Genomic DNA, 18,438 nt, shown 5'->3' with positions numbered 1-18,438 from the left:
GAGCGCAGCATCGGAGAGCGGGCTCATCCAGTCGGAAGCCTCAGCTGGGTTCCTCCCTTCGGGGTCGATTGCCAAGTCACAGGGCGACCCAGGGACAACAAAACCCGCTGCTCTGGAGCTGGTAAGCAGATCTTCGTCTTTTTGTTACCTTTTGCATTTAATTGCGCTGCATGCCCAAGTGGCTGCAGTACTCAAGAGCTCAGCAAGAGTGGTTTCCTTGTTCCCTGGGTCACATATCCGGTGTGTACGGCTGGCATCACGACCACCGTCCACCACTCCATTTGGCAGGTTGGCGCTCCAGCGGCGGTCCCCCGCCCTGAGCGCCCAGCTGTGGCACAAATCCGCCCCCGATGTGACAGTCTCCACAGGTCACGAGGACAGGCCTCTTCCTCCCCCGTCCCAGGCTGTTCCGGGGGTGGTCACAAGGAGCCAGGTAAGTGCTTCGATGTCCTCGGACTCAGCACGGCCACGATGTGGTGTGGCACCTCGAGCTCCGCCCCGCCGCGAGGCCCCACCTGCCGGTACATCCGATGATGTTGTCCCTTTGGTCCCCCTTGTGCGGAACTTGGACGCATGGCTTGCGCTTTCCAGTCCGTCACGAGGGCTGGTCCGGACCGTCCGACTCGGCTGCGCGATTCACTTCGCAGGGCATCCGCCCAGGTCCAGCGGTGTCCACTTCACCTTGGTGAAAGACGGAAATGCTGCTACCTTGCGTGGAGATCGCTACCCTCCTACGGAAGGACGAGATGGAACCCCTTGAGATGAGCAAGGGGTTTTACAGCACCTACTTCATTGTACCGAAAAAAGGCAGTGGGTTGCGGCCAATCTTGGACCTGCGAGTACTGAACCGGGCTTTACACAGACTCCCGTTCAAGATGCTGACGCAAAGACGCATTCTAGCGAGCGTCCGGCATCAAGATTGGTTCGCGGCGGTAGACCCGAAGGATGCGTACTTTCACATCTCGATCCTTCCTCTACACAGACCCTTCCTGCGGTTCGCGTTCGAGGGTCAGGCGTATCAGTACAAAGTCCTCCCTCTCGGCCTGTCCCTGTCTCCTCGCGTCTTTACGAAGATCGCAGAGGCTGCCCTTGCCCCGTTAAGGGAGGTGGGCATTTGCATTCTCAACTATCTTGACGACTGGCTAATCTTAGCTCACTCTCGAGACGTGTTATGCGCACACAGGGACCTGGTGCTCTCACACCTCAGCCGACTAGGGCTTCGGGTCAGCTGGGAAAAGAGCAAGCTCCTCCCGGTTCAGAGCATCTCTTTTCTCGGTTTGGAGTTGGACTCAATCTCCTTGACGGCGCACCTTACGAACGAGCGCGCTCAGTTGGTGCAGAAAACAGCGGTTCCACTGAAACTTTTTCAGAGGCTCCTGGGGCATATGGCATCCTCGGCGGTGGCCACTCCGCTCAGGTTGATGCATATGAGGCCGCTTCAGCACTGGCTCCAGACTCGAGTCCCGAGACGGGCATGGCGCCACGAGACACACCGCGTGGCCATTATGTTGGTCTGTCACCGTCTTTTCAGCCCTTGGACCGACCTCTCATTTCTACGAGCAGGTGTTCCCCTAGAACTGGTCTCCAGGCGCGTCGTGGTCACGACAGACGCCTCCAAAATGGGCTGGGGCACTGTTGGCAACGGGCACGCAGCCGCCGGCCTCTAGACGGGTCCGCGGCTGCGTTGGCACATCAACTGCCTCGAGTTACTGACAATTCTGCTCGCCCTGCGGAGGTTCCGGCCATTGATCCAGGGCAAGCACGTGCTAGTTCGGACAGACAGCACGGCAGCGGTAGCATATGTCAACCGCCAAGGCGGTCTGCGCTCCCGCTGTATGTCACAACTCGCCCGCCGTCTTCTCCAACGGAGTTGGCAGCACCAAGTCACTGCAAGCCACTCACATCCCGGGCAACCTCAACACTTCGGCGGACGCGCCGTAACAGCAGGTTACCCTCAAAGGAGAGTGGAGACTCCACCTTCAGGTGGTCCAGCTGATTTGGAGTTGATACGGTCAGGCACAGGTGCACCTGTTCGCCTCCCAAGAATCCTCCCACTGCCCGCTCTGGTACGCCCTCACCGAGGCCTTCCTCGGCATAGACACGCTGGCACACAGCTGGTCCCCTGGCATTCGCAAATATGCGTTTTCCCCCAGTGAGCCTGCTCGCACAGACCCTGTGCAAGGTCAGGGAGGACGAGGAGAAGGTCGTCCTGGTAAGCACCCTACTGGCCCGCCCAGACGTGGTGCTTGGACCTCACGCTCCTCGTGACAGCTCCCCCCGGGCAAATTCCCCTGAGGAAGGACCTTCTTTCTCAGGGAAGGGGCACCATACGGCACCCGCGCCCAGACCTCTGGAATCTCCATGTCTGGCCCCTGGACGGGACGCGGAAGACCTAAGCTGTCTCCCACCTGCGGTGGTAGACACGATCACTCAGGCTAGGGCTCCCTCTACGAGGCCCCTGTATGCCTTTAAGTGGCGTCTGTTCGCTAAGTGGTGTTCTTCCCGTCAGGAAGACCCCCAGAGGTGCGCAGTCAGATCAGTGCTTTCCTTCCTGCAAGAGAGCTTGGAAGGGAGGCTGTCCCCTTCCACCTTGAAGGTGTACGTTGCTGCCATAGCAGCACACCACGACGCAGTCGACAGGAAGTCCTTAGGGAAGCGTGATCTGATCATCAGGTTCCTAAGAGGCGCCAGGAGGCTGAATCCCTCCAGGCCGCGCCTTGTTCCCTCATCGGACCTCTGTAGTTTTTCAGGGTCTACAGAGAGCCCCCTTTGAGCCTTGCAGTCAGCTGGGCTTAAGGCACTCTCCTTGAAGACTGCCCTCCTGACTGCGGTCACTTCCATCAAGAGGGTAGGTGACCTGCAAGTGTTCTCTGTCAGCGAAACGTGCCTGGAGTTCGGTCCGGGCTATTCTCACGTGATCCTGAGACCCCCGACCGGGCTATGTGCCCAAGGTTCCCACCACTCCTTTTAGGGACCAGGTGGTGAACCTGCAAGCGCTGCCCCAGGAGGAGGCAGACCCAGCCCTGTCGTTGCTGTGTCCGGTGCGCGCTTTACGCATCTATTTGGATCGCACGCAGAGCTTTAGAATCTCTGAGCAGCTCTTTGTCTGCTTTGGTGCACAGCGGAAAGGAAGCGCTGTCTCCAAGCAGAGGATCGCCCACTGGCTCATTGACACCATAACTATGGCATATCTCGCCCAAAACATGCCGCTCCCGATAGGGCTACGAGCCCATTCTACCCATGGTGTAGCGGCTTCTTGGGCCCTGGCCAGAGGTGCCTCTCTAACAGACATTTGCAGAGCAGTGGGCTGGGCAACACCCAACACCTTTGCAAGGTTCTACAACCTCCGGGTGGAACCGGTTTCGTCCCAGGTAGTGGCACGCAACACAAGTGGATAAGCCCGGGATAGCCGGCCGGGTGTATCGCTTGCACATAGTGCCTTCCACCTCCTTTTGAGCTGAAGACGTGCGCTGTTAATTCCCAGTAGTGTTCACAAAAGTTGTTCCCTGGTTGACTTCCTCCGAGCCCTGTGGCAGTCGAGTTTTCGGAGAGACTCGCTGCCAGCCCAGTACACGCACTAACTAAGAGCCCGGTTCTGGGGTAGGTGCTCCGCATGTGGCGGTTCCCTGTAAGGCTAACCCCATGCGATCTATATCTTCCGCTAGTTTGTTCCCCTACTGGCAAACTGCGTCTTCCTTGGGCAGAGCCCCTCAGTCTCCATTTTGTAGTAACTCCTCCCCCATTGGGCAGGATCTACCTTGAAGGCTCTCCACATGGTTGGAAAGACCATGTGATGTATTCTTCCACTTAAATATCCCCCCCCTCTCTTGGGGCGAGGTGTGGTCTCCACGGTGTCCTCCCCTTGGGAGGGACACCCCCCGACTAGACCTGGCAGCCCAGTCAGATAATCCCCCTTCTTTTTTAGGGAGTGGAAAAAGAGAAGGGGAAAGAGGCCACGATAAGCCTGTCTCTATCTCTGGGTAGTCGACTTGTCCCCAAAAAGGGCCGTTCGACACTCATAACTGTGTTGGGGGAGGTTACGTGTCGACCTGGTGCGCTGGCTATGAGACACACAGCAAGTCTGCCCACCACACACCGTCAGTTCACGTAACACAGTTCAGCCTTGTGGCGTTTTGTATAGGGACCCCTAGTGTCACTACATCGACACCAACGTCGAGTGAGTGACAGATAGGGAACGTCATGGTTACTGGTGTAACCTCCGTTCCCTGATGGAGGGAACGAGACGTTGGTCCCTCCTGCCACAACGCTGAACTACCCGCTGAAATGGCCAGACCTTATATCGGCTCCTCAGCGTAAAACCTGAATGAGTGGTTGCATACCAGCTCCTTTTATACCCGTATGTTCGGGGGAGTGGCATGCAAATACCACTCACCAATTTTCATTGGCCTTTTATCAAAGACCAGAGGTGTCTCGGGCTCCCAAGAGTGACCTCTAGTGTCACTACATCGACACCAACGTCTCGTTCCCTCCATCAGGGAACGGAGGTTACACCAGTAACCATGACTTTACTATTGATATAATTAGGCATATATTAAATATTGTATATTAGGGGGATATGTTATGGCAGTTTTTTAAAAGTTTCTACATGTATAATATTTTTTTTAATTACAAATTCCATAGTTTGTTTTTTTGTAACCATAATTAGATCTAACCACGGTAATGAGGAGAAATTATTTTAGCTGTGATTACCATAATCTTACTAATACCACATGTAAACTCTGTACTTGCCCCTATGAAAATTTACCACAATTTTAGCATAATATCCAAAGAAGAATTTAACAAGAGCTTGAAAGCCTAGACTCCCATTAATTAAGGACGAAGCTATGAGTTTTTCTCCTCTGTAAATGTGTTCAGTTCTATTGAACTTTAATTGAAAAAGATAGTTCATTAATTAAGAGCCTGACGAAAGATAAAAAAAGTGCTAATTAACTTGGCTGGAGTCACTCAGCATGCCCTGGATTCAAACTCGTGACTCCAGGGGTGGTAGTCAGCATCAATACTCACTGAGCTACCCAGGCCCCAATTAACTTTTTTACAGATTGTATTGTTGTTAATATCAGTAAATTCACATCTACATTCCAACTCAATGCTTTAATGTCAAATGTGCATTTCTATGTGACAAAAAATATGCATCATTATTTTGTTAAAGGGATAGTTCCCAGAAAATTATCTCATCATTTACTCACCCTAAAGCCATCCCAGATGTGTATGACTTTCTTTCTTCATCAGAACACATTTGAGGAAAAATAGAAGAATATCTCAGCTCAGTAGGTCCTTAAAATGCAAGTGGATTGTGAATAGACCTTTGAATCTCCAAAAAGAACAGACAGTCAGCATAAACGTCATCCATATGACTCCACTGGTTAAATTAATGTCTTCTAAAGCGAAACGATCGCTTTTGCTGTGAAAAAGATCAGTTACGTATTCGTAAGGTGACGTATTTGTGTTGGCATGTTATGGATCTAATTTCACGTTTTTTTCTCGGTTGAGACATCCAAGATGAGCACACAAATGCCCCATTGCGAGTAAGCAAACAGATAAAACCAACGAAGCTTCTGTACAGTGTTCCTCCTATTCAGTTGTGAACAACGCTGCTCTCCCGGGTGTGTCGCACAAGCGTATGTTCTCGCGTGAAAATGCCAACGCGATTACGTCACGCACGTACTGCTGCTGACCGGAAGCAATGATTTTTAGTTAAAAAGTACTTAAATATTGGTCTTTTTCGCAGCAATAGCGATAATTTCACTTTAGAAGACATTAATTTAACCAGTGGAGTCATATAGATGAAGTTTATGCTGACTGTCTGTTCATTTTGGAGATTCAAAGGACTAATCACCATCCACTTGCATTTTAAGGACCTTCTGAGCTATAAAATTTTTCTATTTTTCTTCAAATGTGTTCAGCAGAAGAAAGAAAGTCATACATATCTGGGATGACATGAGGGTGAGTAAATGATGAGAGAATTTTCATTTTTGGGTGAACTAAACCTTTAACTGCATTTGCGATTCAATAATAATATCACTAATAACTTCACTATTATTATTGCCATCTCGCAAATGTTACAATAAGGTGAAAACAGAGCGCTTTGTTTTCTCCATGCACATTTGCGTCAGTTTGGTGAGAACCACCGCGAACGATGCACGCACACATCAGGTGCTCCAGAACCATTTAATCTTCACACGTTCTTTAGGAGCTGCTCTGAGTCCTGTTCACTAACACTGAGATCATTTGTGAACACAATTCCATTACTGTACGAGAAAATGTAAAATAGCCATTTGCATGCGCATAAAACGTTAAACAGTCCACAATAATTACCATATTACCAGTTCAGCATGGAATCCTTTCTTTTAATGTTTTTTTGTTTTTTTTACCTTATGGCCTGTAGCTCCTTTTAACCCTTTCAGGCCTTTGGGTCCTCTGTCACCCTGCGAGAAAGGAGACGATTAATATTGTTTTCTTGTGGATGCAAAACTAAAAAAAAAGCCATCAAAGTGCACTATGCAGGTGTATAGTGTATTACCTCCTGACCTCGAAGCCCTCTCATCCCCTTTTCTCCTTTGATACCTTCTTCACCCTGTAAGATGCAAGTTGACCAATGAGTGGGCCTGTCCAGAAATACCAACCAAGGGACGATGCAATGAAACCACTTACCTTGGGCCCAGGTTCTCCTATGTGTCCATAATCTCCAGTGTTTCCACGTCGCCCCTGAATCAAGAAGTGTTTGAGATGAATGTTTGCAAAACTGCTTGCAAAAGTAAACAGTAGGTAACAATGGCAACAGATGCACACTTTAATTGGCCAGTAAGTTTTGCCAAAAGACCTAAAGAATTCGATTTACAGCACTGGAAAAAGGCAGCATGTATTCCACTATATGACAGCCTGGAGCTATAGAACGGCTTGGAAACGGTTCCCTCACTGTTTGTATAAAAATGCACTTGATCAAACAGGATCCTTTCTCACACAACTGAACAACTGCCAATAGCCTGCAGAGGATTCGATGGGGTTGTAATGAGAAAAACCTACATTAAATGGAAAGCAGTGGAAGCCTAAATTTCATGAGGCCTGTGCACAGTCTGTTGTCTTTAATAACACATTTAATAACTTCAACAATGCAATAAAGACATGTTAGTGATAAGGGGTGTGCAGCGAAGCCATTATCTGTATTTGTATCTGTATCTGTTCATATGACAAAATTATCTGTATCTGTCTCTGTATTTGGACAGAACCGAGTGTGGGCGGGCTTAAACCGGAAGTGCGTCAAAACTAAACGAAACACCCATTTTTAAGTGTTACTCTTACATTTAGAGTTTCTATTAATAGAATGCCTTGTGTGTATATATATATATATATGCTTGTGTGTATATATATATATATATATGCCTTTTCATAATAATAGCCAAATGATAATAATAATAATAATAATAATAATTATTATTATTATTATTATTATTATTATTATACAATTATTATTTAAAAATATTATTTGATTCTTTTTTTTTTTCTTACCAGATAAAGCTGAATTTGTAGGCAACATTAACTGTGGAATATGTTGTGATTTCTCCTAGTATTTCAGATATTAATATCTGCATGAAAAATAATTTTTGTTTGTCTGTGCATGTCTAACAACATTATTCTGGAGGCAAGAGATGTCAAGCAAAATGTGAAATGTCAAGCACACATTTTGCAGTGAATAATAAATACAAATTCAAACATTAAAAGAAATTAAAATCAATACAGCCTAGAAACAGATGAAAGTCTCGTAAGTCTATCAGGAATTTTTACGATAGCACACCATTATTTGGTTAAATAATAATATTAATAATAATAATAATAATAATAATAATAATGTTAAATTTATATAGTGCCTTACCAGAGTTCAAGAAGACTTAACATTTTCAAATTTAGCACAGTTTAAAGAAGAAGATGAAAAAAGACAGAGCAAGTTTCAGATTCTTCGTTTTACATAAGCAGGAATATTCCAAATAGATGAATTCTCTATGGAGCATTTAAACCTTTATGGAGCATTTGAAGCTTTTCAGAATAAAGTCTTAACCAGTCAGATATCTTAATCACTGATGTGAATATAAATGTGGTCAACTTTAAGAGACAGAAAGATGAGCTCCGACGTGAAATCATCACTTCAGGTCAGGAATTTAATATTAAGCTCAGGTTTAGGCTATAAATAAATACATGAGAATCACGTGTGAATCGTGTGATACATTAACATAGACATTTCAAGAAGTAGAAAGTTACACTTGACAAGCTCCAGACACGCACAATTAATAGAGACCGCAAACTGAGTCGAGACTGCACCCATCCAATCTGAAATCACACTGTGCGCATTTTCATTCATAAGGTTTAGACTTTTGAAATATTGGCTGCACAGATTCATAAATTCATTGTAATTTTAGGTATGTTTATTTAAAATTTCGCTTTATCCTTGTGCTTTTTGGATAATCAGTCAAACAAATGTTTTATATTATTCAGATGAATCTGTTAACCATTTTGAAGTCACTATTTGTGTCTTTCCGAAAAAGGTATTTGGCTTCAGGCACATCCCTATTAGTGATGTTTCAGAACTGTTGCTCTGCACCAAAGAGGTTAGTTGGTTAGTAAGGTTAGTATTTGGTCTATAATGTCCAATATATCTCCCTTCACTTCATTTGTAAGCCATTATCGTACCTAGATGGAACTTGCTGACTTCTTTGCGTTGTCTGCACTGATTAAGGGGAAATCTGTGTATTTCTTCATAATGGATTTAAACATGTTCAATGGAGCTGTGGGTACTACAATCTTTAGCCCTCTTCACACTGACTTTGTTTATTATATGCACAACAATAAGCTCAATACTATCAAAAATCAGCTCATTCTAAAGGCGCAGCCACATTTACCTTTTCACAGCAAAATTCTGGGGATGAAATAGAGTCTCAATTGGAATCCGCGTAAACTTGAATTACACACAGTGAACATCCAGTGGCGAAAAAATTTATATTGTGGATTTAGCGATTTTGAGTTCAAGTGTGGAGAAATCTGACAGGCGAATTCACCACGACGAGTGACAGAAAGGTGCTTGGTTTTGCAGAGGCCTCTGTTTGGGAGGTGCTTCATACACAGCTACACTGAATATTTACAATGGACAACAATATCACTTAAGGGGCGAGATTCTTTATAACTTAACTCTTCTAGAGTACAAAGTGCAGCATTAAAAAGAGGCTGCTTGGCAAATGTTTTTTTGCTGGTTTCACATGCAATCAAAATCCGCCCACATTTACTTTGACCATGGAATCTCGTCATGCAAAGGTACTGTGAAAATGACTTAAAAACCCAACAATGCAATAAACCGTACATGACATTTTACATCAAAACCAGAGAAAAACCCAATTATTTCAAAATGTAAACAGGCATGTGCACAACACATGCGCAAAAATTGAATAAGCCGCCAACACGCAGATAAAGGTGTTGATATGCAAGAAGAAATGTGGGTAATAGGCAAAAATCTACATGTGCCAGTTGCTTTTTTTTTTCTTTCTTTTTTTGGCTTACATTGTTTATGACCTTACCCCAATAAATGAAAACCATTTAAGCATCTACGTGACCTTACATGATGCCGGCTTATTAAGTATAACTGCTGTGATCTTACATGTGCATGTAAGCGCACTGAGAGTGATTATATTGCTGTAGGTCACAAAATCTCTGTGCTGGTGGTTACTATACTATGTATACTCACTATGTATGCTCTATGAAAATAAAATCCATGACCTTGGCATTGCTAGCACCATGCTCTACCAGTTCAGCTACAGAAACACTATGCCCTTCTTACTCGACTGCAGCCTCAAACTGTATCCTCCCATTGGTAGTCGCCTAATTGTTCCTCTGCTCACTTGCATAAAGCTGAACGTCTTGGTTACTATTGTAACCTCCATTCCCTGATGGAGAGAATGAGAAGTTGTGTCGATGTAGTGACACTAGGGGTTGGACTTGGGAGCCCTTAACACCTCTGATATTTGAGAAAAGGCCAATGAGAATTGGCGAGTGGAATTTGCATGCCACTCCCCTGGACATACGGGTATAAAAGGAGACGGCTTGCAACCACTCATTCAGGTTTGTGCTGAGGAGCCGAGACAGAGTCCCGGCCATTTCAGCGGGTAGTTCAGTGTTGTGGCAGGGGGGACACAATGTCTCGTTCCCTCTATCAGTGAACGGAGGTTACAATAGTAAACAAGACGTTCCCTATCTGTCACTCACTCGACGTTGCGTTGATGTAGTGACACTAGGGGTCCCTATACAAAACGCCACAACCAGCTGATCTATGTTACGTGGATTGGTACAGGCAGGCTACTGCGTGCCTAGTAACAAGTGCACACAGCCCCATCATAACCTTTCCAATGCCCTGCATAATCACATAGTCCCTCGTACCCCAAGGGGGGGACCAGCGAATTTACAATGGGAATAGGCCGCACCAGATGTTTTGACCTGTGTTGACCTTTTCTCTTTTTTTTGAAAAAATGACAAATTCACTTAGCTGGGACTAAGCATTTGCGCCAGGGAAGGTGTACTTTTCCATGGAGAAAAGACACCGCAGAGACCACATCCTGCCCGAAGGGGAGGTTAACATGTGGAGAATACATCACATGAACTTACCAACCGGGAAGTACCAAATATGGAAGGGAGTTCCTGCAGAAGTTCCTAACTGGAAGGAAGGAGCTCTACAAGTGCAGCGACTGGTGGTAGAGTAGAACTCTGCCCAAGGGAAGACACAGGTTTACCATCAGGGAAACCGTACCATGGAAAACACCTCATATGGGGTTACCGACAGGGAACCACCACACATGGAGCACCTTTCCCAAGTACAAGGGCTGACCTAGCAGGGCATACTTCACGAGTACTGGGCCTGGCATCGAATTCCTCCACCGAATTCATCTGTCGCAGGGTGCTGGGGGGTTCGCCGACCCTGGGAACTCACGTGGATGAAAAAAGTACACCTTATCCCCTCAGGGAGGGGAAAGGTGCTAAGTGCAAGCGGTACACCCGGCCAGCTGCCTGCATACTTACCTGTCTGTACCGCTAACACATGGGATGAAACTGGCTCAACCCGGAGATTGTAAAATCTCGCAAAGGTATTGGGTGTCGCCCAGCTCGCTGCTCTACAGTTGTCTGTAGAGAGGCACCATTTGCCAGAGCCCAGGAGGATGCCATACTCCTAGTGGAGTGTGCTCGTACTCCCAGGGTGGATGGCGCGCCCTGGGCCTGGTATGCCAAAGCGATGGCATCCACAATCCAGTGGGCAATCCTCTGTTTGGAGACAGCCTTCCCTTTCTGCTATCCCCCAAAACAGACAAAGAGCTGCTCAGAGCGTCTAAAGCTCTCTGTGTGGTCCAAGTAAACATGCAAAGCACAAACTGGACACAGCAATGACGAGGCTGAGTCTTCCTCCTCCTGGGGTAGCGCTTGCAAGGTCACCACTTGATCCCTGAAGGGGGTAGTGGGAACCTTGGGTACATAACCCAGCCGGGGTCTCAAGATCACGTGAGAGTATGCCGGACCGAGCTCTAGGCACGTATCGCTGACAGTGGACACCTGCAGGTCCCCAACCCTCTTGATGGAAGTGAGCGCACTCAGGAGGGCCGTCTTCAATGAGAGGGCCTTTAGCTCGACTGACTCCAGGGGCTCAAACGGGACACTCTGTAGGCCCAGCAAGACTACAGAGAGGTCCCACAATGGAACAAGGCATGACCTAGGAGGATTCAACCTCCTGGCACCTCTAAGGAACCTGATGATCAGGTCGTGCTTCCCCAAGGACTTACCGTCTACCGCGTTGTGATGTGCCGCTATGGCAGCCACATACATCTTTAAGGTGGAGGGGGACAGCTGGCCCTCCAACCTCTCCTGCAGGAAGGAAATCACCGACCTGACTGCACATCTCTGTGGGTCTTCACCTCAGGAAGAACACCAATTCATGAACAGACGCCACTTCAAGGCATACAGCTGCCTCGTAGAGGGAGCCCAGGCCTGAGTGATAGTGTCTAGCACCACCGGTGGTAGCCCACTTCGGTCTTCTGTGTCCCATCCAAGAACCAGACATGGGGATTCCAGAGGTCTGGGCACGGGTGCCAAATCATGCCCCGTCCCTGAGAAAGGAGGTCCTTCCTCAGGGGAATTCGCTAGGGAGGGGCTGTCGCGAGGAGCGTGAGCTCCGAGAACCAAGTCTGGGTGGGCCAGTACAGTGCCACCAACACGACCTGTTCTTTGTCCTCCCTGACTTTGCACAAAGTCTGTGCAAGCAGGCTCACTGGGGGAAACGCCTACTTATGCAGGCCCTGGGGCCAGCTGTGTGTCAATGCGTCCATGCCAAGGGGGGCCTCGGTCAGGGAGTACCATAGCGGCCAGTGGGAGGATTCCTGGGAAGCAAATAGGTCTACCTGCGCTTCGCCGAATCAACTCCAAATCAGCTGAACCACCTTGGGGGAGTTTCCACTCTCCTCTGAGGGTCACTTGCCACGACAGCGTGTCCGCTGCGTGAATGAGTTCGTCCGGGATGTGAGTGGCCCACAACGACTTCAGTCACTGCTGACTCCAAAGGAGGAGATGGTGGGCGAGCTGCGACATGCAATGTGAGCGTAAACCGTCTTGGCAATTTATATACGCTACCGGCGCCATGTTGTCCATCTGGACAAACATGTGCTTGCCCTGGATCAACGGCTGAAGCCTCCGCAGGGCCAGCAATACCACCAGCAACTCGAGGCAGTTGATATGCCAGTGCAGTTGAGGTTCTATCCAGGAGCCCGTTGCAAACGGCGCCCCAGCCTGGCTTGGACGTGTCTGTTGTGACAACAACACATCTGGACACTTGTGCTAGGGTAACCCCTGCCCGTAGAAATGCAAGGTCTGTCAAAGGGCTGAACGAGTGGTGTCAGATCGGCGTGATAGCCACACGATGCGTACCGCAGCGACATGCCCATCTCAGGACTCAAGTCTGAAGCCAGTGCTGAAGCGGTCTCATGTGCATCAACCCTAGTGGCATAACCATCGCCGAGGATGCCATATGCCCCAGGAGCCTCTGAAACTCTTTCAGTGGGACCGCTGTTCTTCCCCTGAATGACTTCAGGCAAGCCAGCATGATGGGTTGGAGAGCGTTAACCACACCTCCAAACTCTGAGCAAGGGGCACCATGGGGACAATCACCTTTGACAAACCTGCGGATGGGGCCTCACAGCAGGGCGGAGCAGGAACTGCCACGTCGAGAGGCCTCATGTCCTGAACTCGTGGCTGTGCTGAGAGAAATGTTAGGGCACTTAGTACCTTGCTCCGCATACCCACCATAGGACCGGTCTGTGATGGGAGAGGAGGGTGGGCATCCTCGTGGCGCATCACATCTGCCTGATCATGGGAGTGTGTGTGTCACAGCTGGGTGTGCGAGGCGGAGGACCCGTGTTCACAGCGCCCCCACTGCGAGTGTTCGATGTATGGCTGTCATGACAAAAACGGCCGTAGACACCGAGTGTGTAACCCAGAGAATGAGGAAACTGCTCTTTTTTGAAAATGAGGGTGCCACAGCCCTTGGGCATGTGGCGAAATCAAAACAAAAGGGAACAAAAAATTCTCCTCCTGGCCCTCCACTGGGGGATGGAGTGGTCTGTGTACCACCTCCTGGCTTACAGCGGGTCGCCTCACTCCTGGGTCGCCCATCTCAGGGACACCTCGAAGCCTTCCTGGGGTTCTTGGCGCCGGACCGAGGGATGGGGGCGTCAGCTTCCTGCAGGGGGCTCTAAGCTAAGGGCCGAGCGGTTGGCTCGGGCTGTGGTGGAGCCAGTGTTGCTGCCGCAGGAGGACGCCCTCGGCGATGAGCAGACGGGGTGTGGGATCTCGGTGGCCCATAGGAAGAATTACACCGGGGCAGGATGTGCTGGATGGCCTCCGTCTGCTTCTTGACTGTCGAAAACTGCTGGGCAAAGTCCTCGACAGTGTCGCCAAACAGGCCACCCTGAGAGATAGGCACATCAAGAAAGCGGACCTTGTTGGCATCGCTCATCTCTGCAAGGTTGAGCCACAGGTGGCGCTCCTGGACCACCATGGTGGACATCGCCCGCCCGAGAGCCCGTGCCGTGACCTTCATCACCCATAGGGTGAGGTCAGTTGCCGAGCGCAGCTCCTGTATCACTCCCGGGTCAGGACTACCCTCGTGCAGCTCTTTCAGTTCCTTGGCCTGGTGGACTTGCAGGAGGGCCATGGCATACAGGGCGGAGGCGGCCTGTCCAACGGCACTGTAAGCCTTGGCCGTCAGGGATGACGTGAATTTACGAGCCTAGGACGATTCTGCCAGGTGGCGGCGTTTTGCGGGCACAGGTGCACTGCAATTACCTGCTCCACCTGAGGAACCTCCGTGTAACCCTTGGCCGCCCCACCATCAAGGGTAGTGAAAGCGGAGGAACTCGAAAGTCGGGTCCAGACAGTAAAAGGTGCCCGCCCAATCTTTGTGAGCTCCTTATGCACCGCCAGGAAGAAAGGAACTGGGGTAGAGCGCGGCTGTGGGCTCAGAGCCCAAGAACCAGTCATCCAGCCATCAAGCCAGCTCCGCGTTGGCCTCAGACTGGGCAACCGCACAAGATGGTTGGAGCCCAGCTGAGTCTTCCGTGTCAGACTGTAACAGCCCACTCTCCGATGCTGCGATCATCCTCCTCCCGAGCCCTGAATGAGACATTAAGCTGAATTCTGCTCAGCTTTGTTGGGTTGCCAACTGTCCTGTATTAGCCAAGAAATTGCATATTTTGAACGAAATGAAGACGTTCTGTGCAGGACATCTATCGTCCAGTTTTTAAGTGGCAAAATACTGAAGGGGGACCCTATCGGTCGGACAGCGAAACGCTCGAGGGGGACCCCTGTCCTGAGTTGAAGAGCATCCCATATTCATGTGGCGAAAAGTTGGCAACCCTATCAGTGGTTGTTCTACTCATGTCACTTCAAAAATCATCAACTCTCATTGAAAAAGTCTTCTGGTCGCTTTAGCGCTATAAATCTCTGTCAGTGTGAACGCCCCTTCGTTGGCAAAAATAAAGATTACATTTGCAAAAAATATTTAAGAAGCAAACATGGAAGTGGCGGGGGATTTCTAGGATATTGACTAATATCAAGAGCTTTCTGCTGTGTTCTGCGGACGCCGATTGCTTGTGGGGCTTGTCTTTATTAAACAACGAGTCAATTAACACAGTTTGCATGCAGCTCCCCTAATGCACAGTACATTAAATTCTGTAATACAGTCACCCTGTGCTATCTGTGGACTAACCTATGGGAATAGGAGTTTGCAGAAGACAGTAAAGAGTTTTACAAACTCTTCCACTACAAAGAGACCACACACAGCAGCAGATGTACAGTGTCTCTGTGGGGCAGGAAGTGCACTCAGTAGCCCCCAGCAGGGCAGCAGTAAACACAATTATGTCTCTCTGCTGCACAATCCATCAGACATTCCACTCTTACAACATTCATACAGTACCCACATTATCAAAGTAATGGCCATATATATCTGGCTGGAAGAATGTAGGAGTGAGAATGTGGAAGGCAAGAGTAAGAACAACACATGCATTTTTAGAAAGATGGAAGTACGTATACTGTATGAGCATCTCCACAGTTAATACTTAGAACAGCGCAACATCATTGCATTGCATGCTGCCTGGGCTGACTTTTAAATATATTATTCCAGTATGCCACAGAGTGCTGGACTCGGATCAAAGAGGTAAATTAGTCATAACTCTGGGGTGGAAAGAATCAAGTCTACTGCCCAAGGTTGCTCACAAACATGGGCCATACTGGCATAGCCCAAATGTATACAAGTAATTGGATCCTGATGCATTATTCCATGTCCTTTAATTAAGTTGATCAGGAGTCTGTCCTGTATATTTGCAGTGCCTGTTTGGACTCTAATGGCTTTGCTCCTTTTGAGTTCGTCTCAGAGACTTGGAGTCTCTCGCCACAACTGATTCTTCCATTTGTTTATTTATACCACTGCAACTCAAATGCAAATGGATGTACCATAAATATAAATTCAGTTTAAAATGTTTCGTCATGTTTAGCATGGTGTCTTCTTGTAGGCCTTATTTTGAACATTTCCAATAGTACTACAGCATATTACCTATAGTTTCTACCTATAGTTTCTATGGTATTCTTTCAAGTACATTGTAGGACCACGAAATATTGCAGGTCATTCAGTAACGTATCTATGTATCAAAGAACCATGATATTGCATGCTTTTTACCATTGCCACAGTGCTTTTTTTGTTAGGGGTATATTTCTTGTCCAGACTAGGAGAAAGGAGTGTTAAGAAATGAAACATTTGAACAAATGTCTAAAACTGGCCTGGAATGCCTATATGTTTTTTCTTAATTTATATAAATTAGCTCAGGTTAGTTAGTTAATCTATTGATGGTTAACCATTGATGTTTAAGAAGTTGAAGTCTTAGGTTTGTTCACCCTGCACCCTGCACCTCATTCCTATTTGTTGTTTTTAATAAAGTTAATGCTCTATTGAGTTTTAAATCAACAAAACCTACCCTAAACCTTAAATCTAAACCTAACTGATAGTGTAATAAAAAGTAAATGTGAGATGAAAAAATACAATTGCTAAAGCAACCACTTCATTTTGTGGTGCTTCAAGGACACTTTTGGCTCACGTGCCAACTTGTGTGCTCTTCAGGACTCATAGTCCTTTACATCACAAGTGCAATGCTCTATCAGTTGAGCTACCATACAATTTAATTACAAGCTTGTGAGTGCAGTTGGTTATATAATGCAAACTTTGAAATTTCACTCATGATTTGTGTGAAAAAGAAAAAAAAGTAATTTTTGTTGCAGCGCCTCTTGTGTTCATTTCCCCCAAAAAGTGCCACGATATGTAAAACAAGCCAAGTAAAAATCATTTTGCAAAAATATAGGTATAGTAATGTGATTCTATGAGACCAGGTTGTGACTTAGAGTGTATTTAAAATATACATTAATATGTGCGTTTCCTGGGAATGAAACCCATGACCTTGGCGTTGCTCTAATATGCTGTGGTATGGCATGACTGACATGCCCTACCAGATAAGCTACAGAAACAGTTATTATAATGTTATGTTTTTCTATATTTTCAATAGAGCTGTCTAAATTAACACATTAATTAATTTAAATAAGACGCATGCGATTAATTAAAAAATGTTAACGCGATAATTTATCTTTAACACGAAAAATGCATTTACCAATCTTCACATAAGATTCTGACATTTTATTCAGCTCCGTGGGAGTTTTGAACACTGGCTGGATTTGGGCAGAACATTTGTGATGTGCCCAGGGGAACCTTTGCAATGCATCCAATGCACACACCACAAACCAATACACAACTGCGATTCTGTGTCAGTGTATCATTTGCTCACTTAGACTTTGGGAAACAATTAACGTTACTTGAATTGGAGCTATTTTAGTGCATTTCTATCTTTATACTGTGTAAATGTTAATAGAAACATATTGTTACATATTTTTTTCTTTTCTAAGAAGGTAATAAATGTATTTTGACAGGAAAATAAAGAAATACAGAGTCAAACATAAGCACTTTCAAAATCTGCGATTAATCACAATTAACAATGAAAAATCCTGCGATTAATCGCGATTAAAAAATGTAATTGACTGAGAGTACTCATTCTCAATTATTTTTCAAATACCATGTACTTAACATAACACATAACACTTATGATGGCCTTTAACTAGTACAGTACAGTTATAAAAGTCTGTTTCCTCTCACTGAATGAGAGAAGCCATAGTGTTTACCATTCTCTCAAAGTGAATCCTGACTCTCAGCTTTGTTTCCATCATGCCGTACTTCAGTAATGCTTCTATTGCCATTTTCCACAACTTCATTTCCCAGACAGGAACTATTTCAGGTTAATTCCCTCTCCTTCTGTCTCTAATCTGTCTCTTCTTTCAATCCTCTCTACTTACTTTTATTCCAGACTTCATGTTTGTTCAAAGGCCATTAATGCCCCCTTATTAAGACCTTAATGACCAGTAACTACTGCTTGTAGTATGCCCAACTCAAACACAGCAGAGCCCCACACTATGGTGAGAAATTTCAGACAGAACTCTTACCCAATTGCCCACTCTGCCTGGATCTCCCGTATTCCCCGGCAGACCTCTGTGACCCTGTGAAAAAGAGATTGCAATGCACGGTAAATTTGTGAAGAGGGTCATTCCTAGTATGCTGTCAGTGATAATGTCATCAACAAAATAACTAACAAACATGTTCGTTCATAAAGGTTTTTTATTTTGTATTTAATTTTTTTGTCAATGATAACTAGGATGTGATGAAAAAGACATATCATGAGGTTAACTAAATGATTTTATGCTCATGCTTTGATAGCTTTAAGCTGTTTCATTATCAGAATGTTACAGGGAACA

General features: G+C 46.7%; 1 protein-coding gene across 1 annotated transcript in view; it reads right to left on the bottom strand.

Moving 5' to 3' along the window:
- The window catches only part of LOC127411740 (collagen alpha-1(IX) chain-like), a 65,572-nt gene that overhangs the window by 24,632 nt on the left and 22,502 nt on the right, over positions 1–18,438 (bottom strand). Inside the window, exons 6-9 of the mRNA XM_051647471.1 lie at positions 18,130–18,183; positions 6,673–6,726; positions 6,542–6,595; positions 6,393–6,446 (exon numbers count right to left, since the gene is read on the bottom strand). Of these exons, the coding sequence (XP_051503431.1) occupies positions 6,393–6,446; positions 6,542–6,595; positions 6,673–6,726; positions 18,130–18,183 (216 nt within the window). The remainder of the gene's footprint in view (positions 1–6,392; positions 6,447–6,541; positions 6,596–6,672; positions 6,727–18,129; positions 18,184–18,438) is intronic.

Source organism: Myxocyprinus asiaticus, chromosome 21, assembly GCF_019703515.2.
Source record: "Myxocyprinus asiaticus isolate MX2 ecotype Aquarium Trade chromosome 21, UBuf_Myxa_2, whole genome shotgun sequence".
NCBI lineage: Eukaryota > Metazoa > Chordata > Actinopteri > Cypriniformes > Catostomidae > Myxocyprinus > Myxocyprinus asiaticus.
Note: the sequence above shows the minus strand (reverse complement) of the source record. Positions and strands in the feature narration are given on the sequence as shown.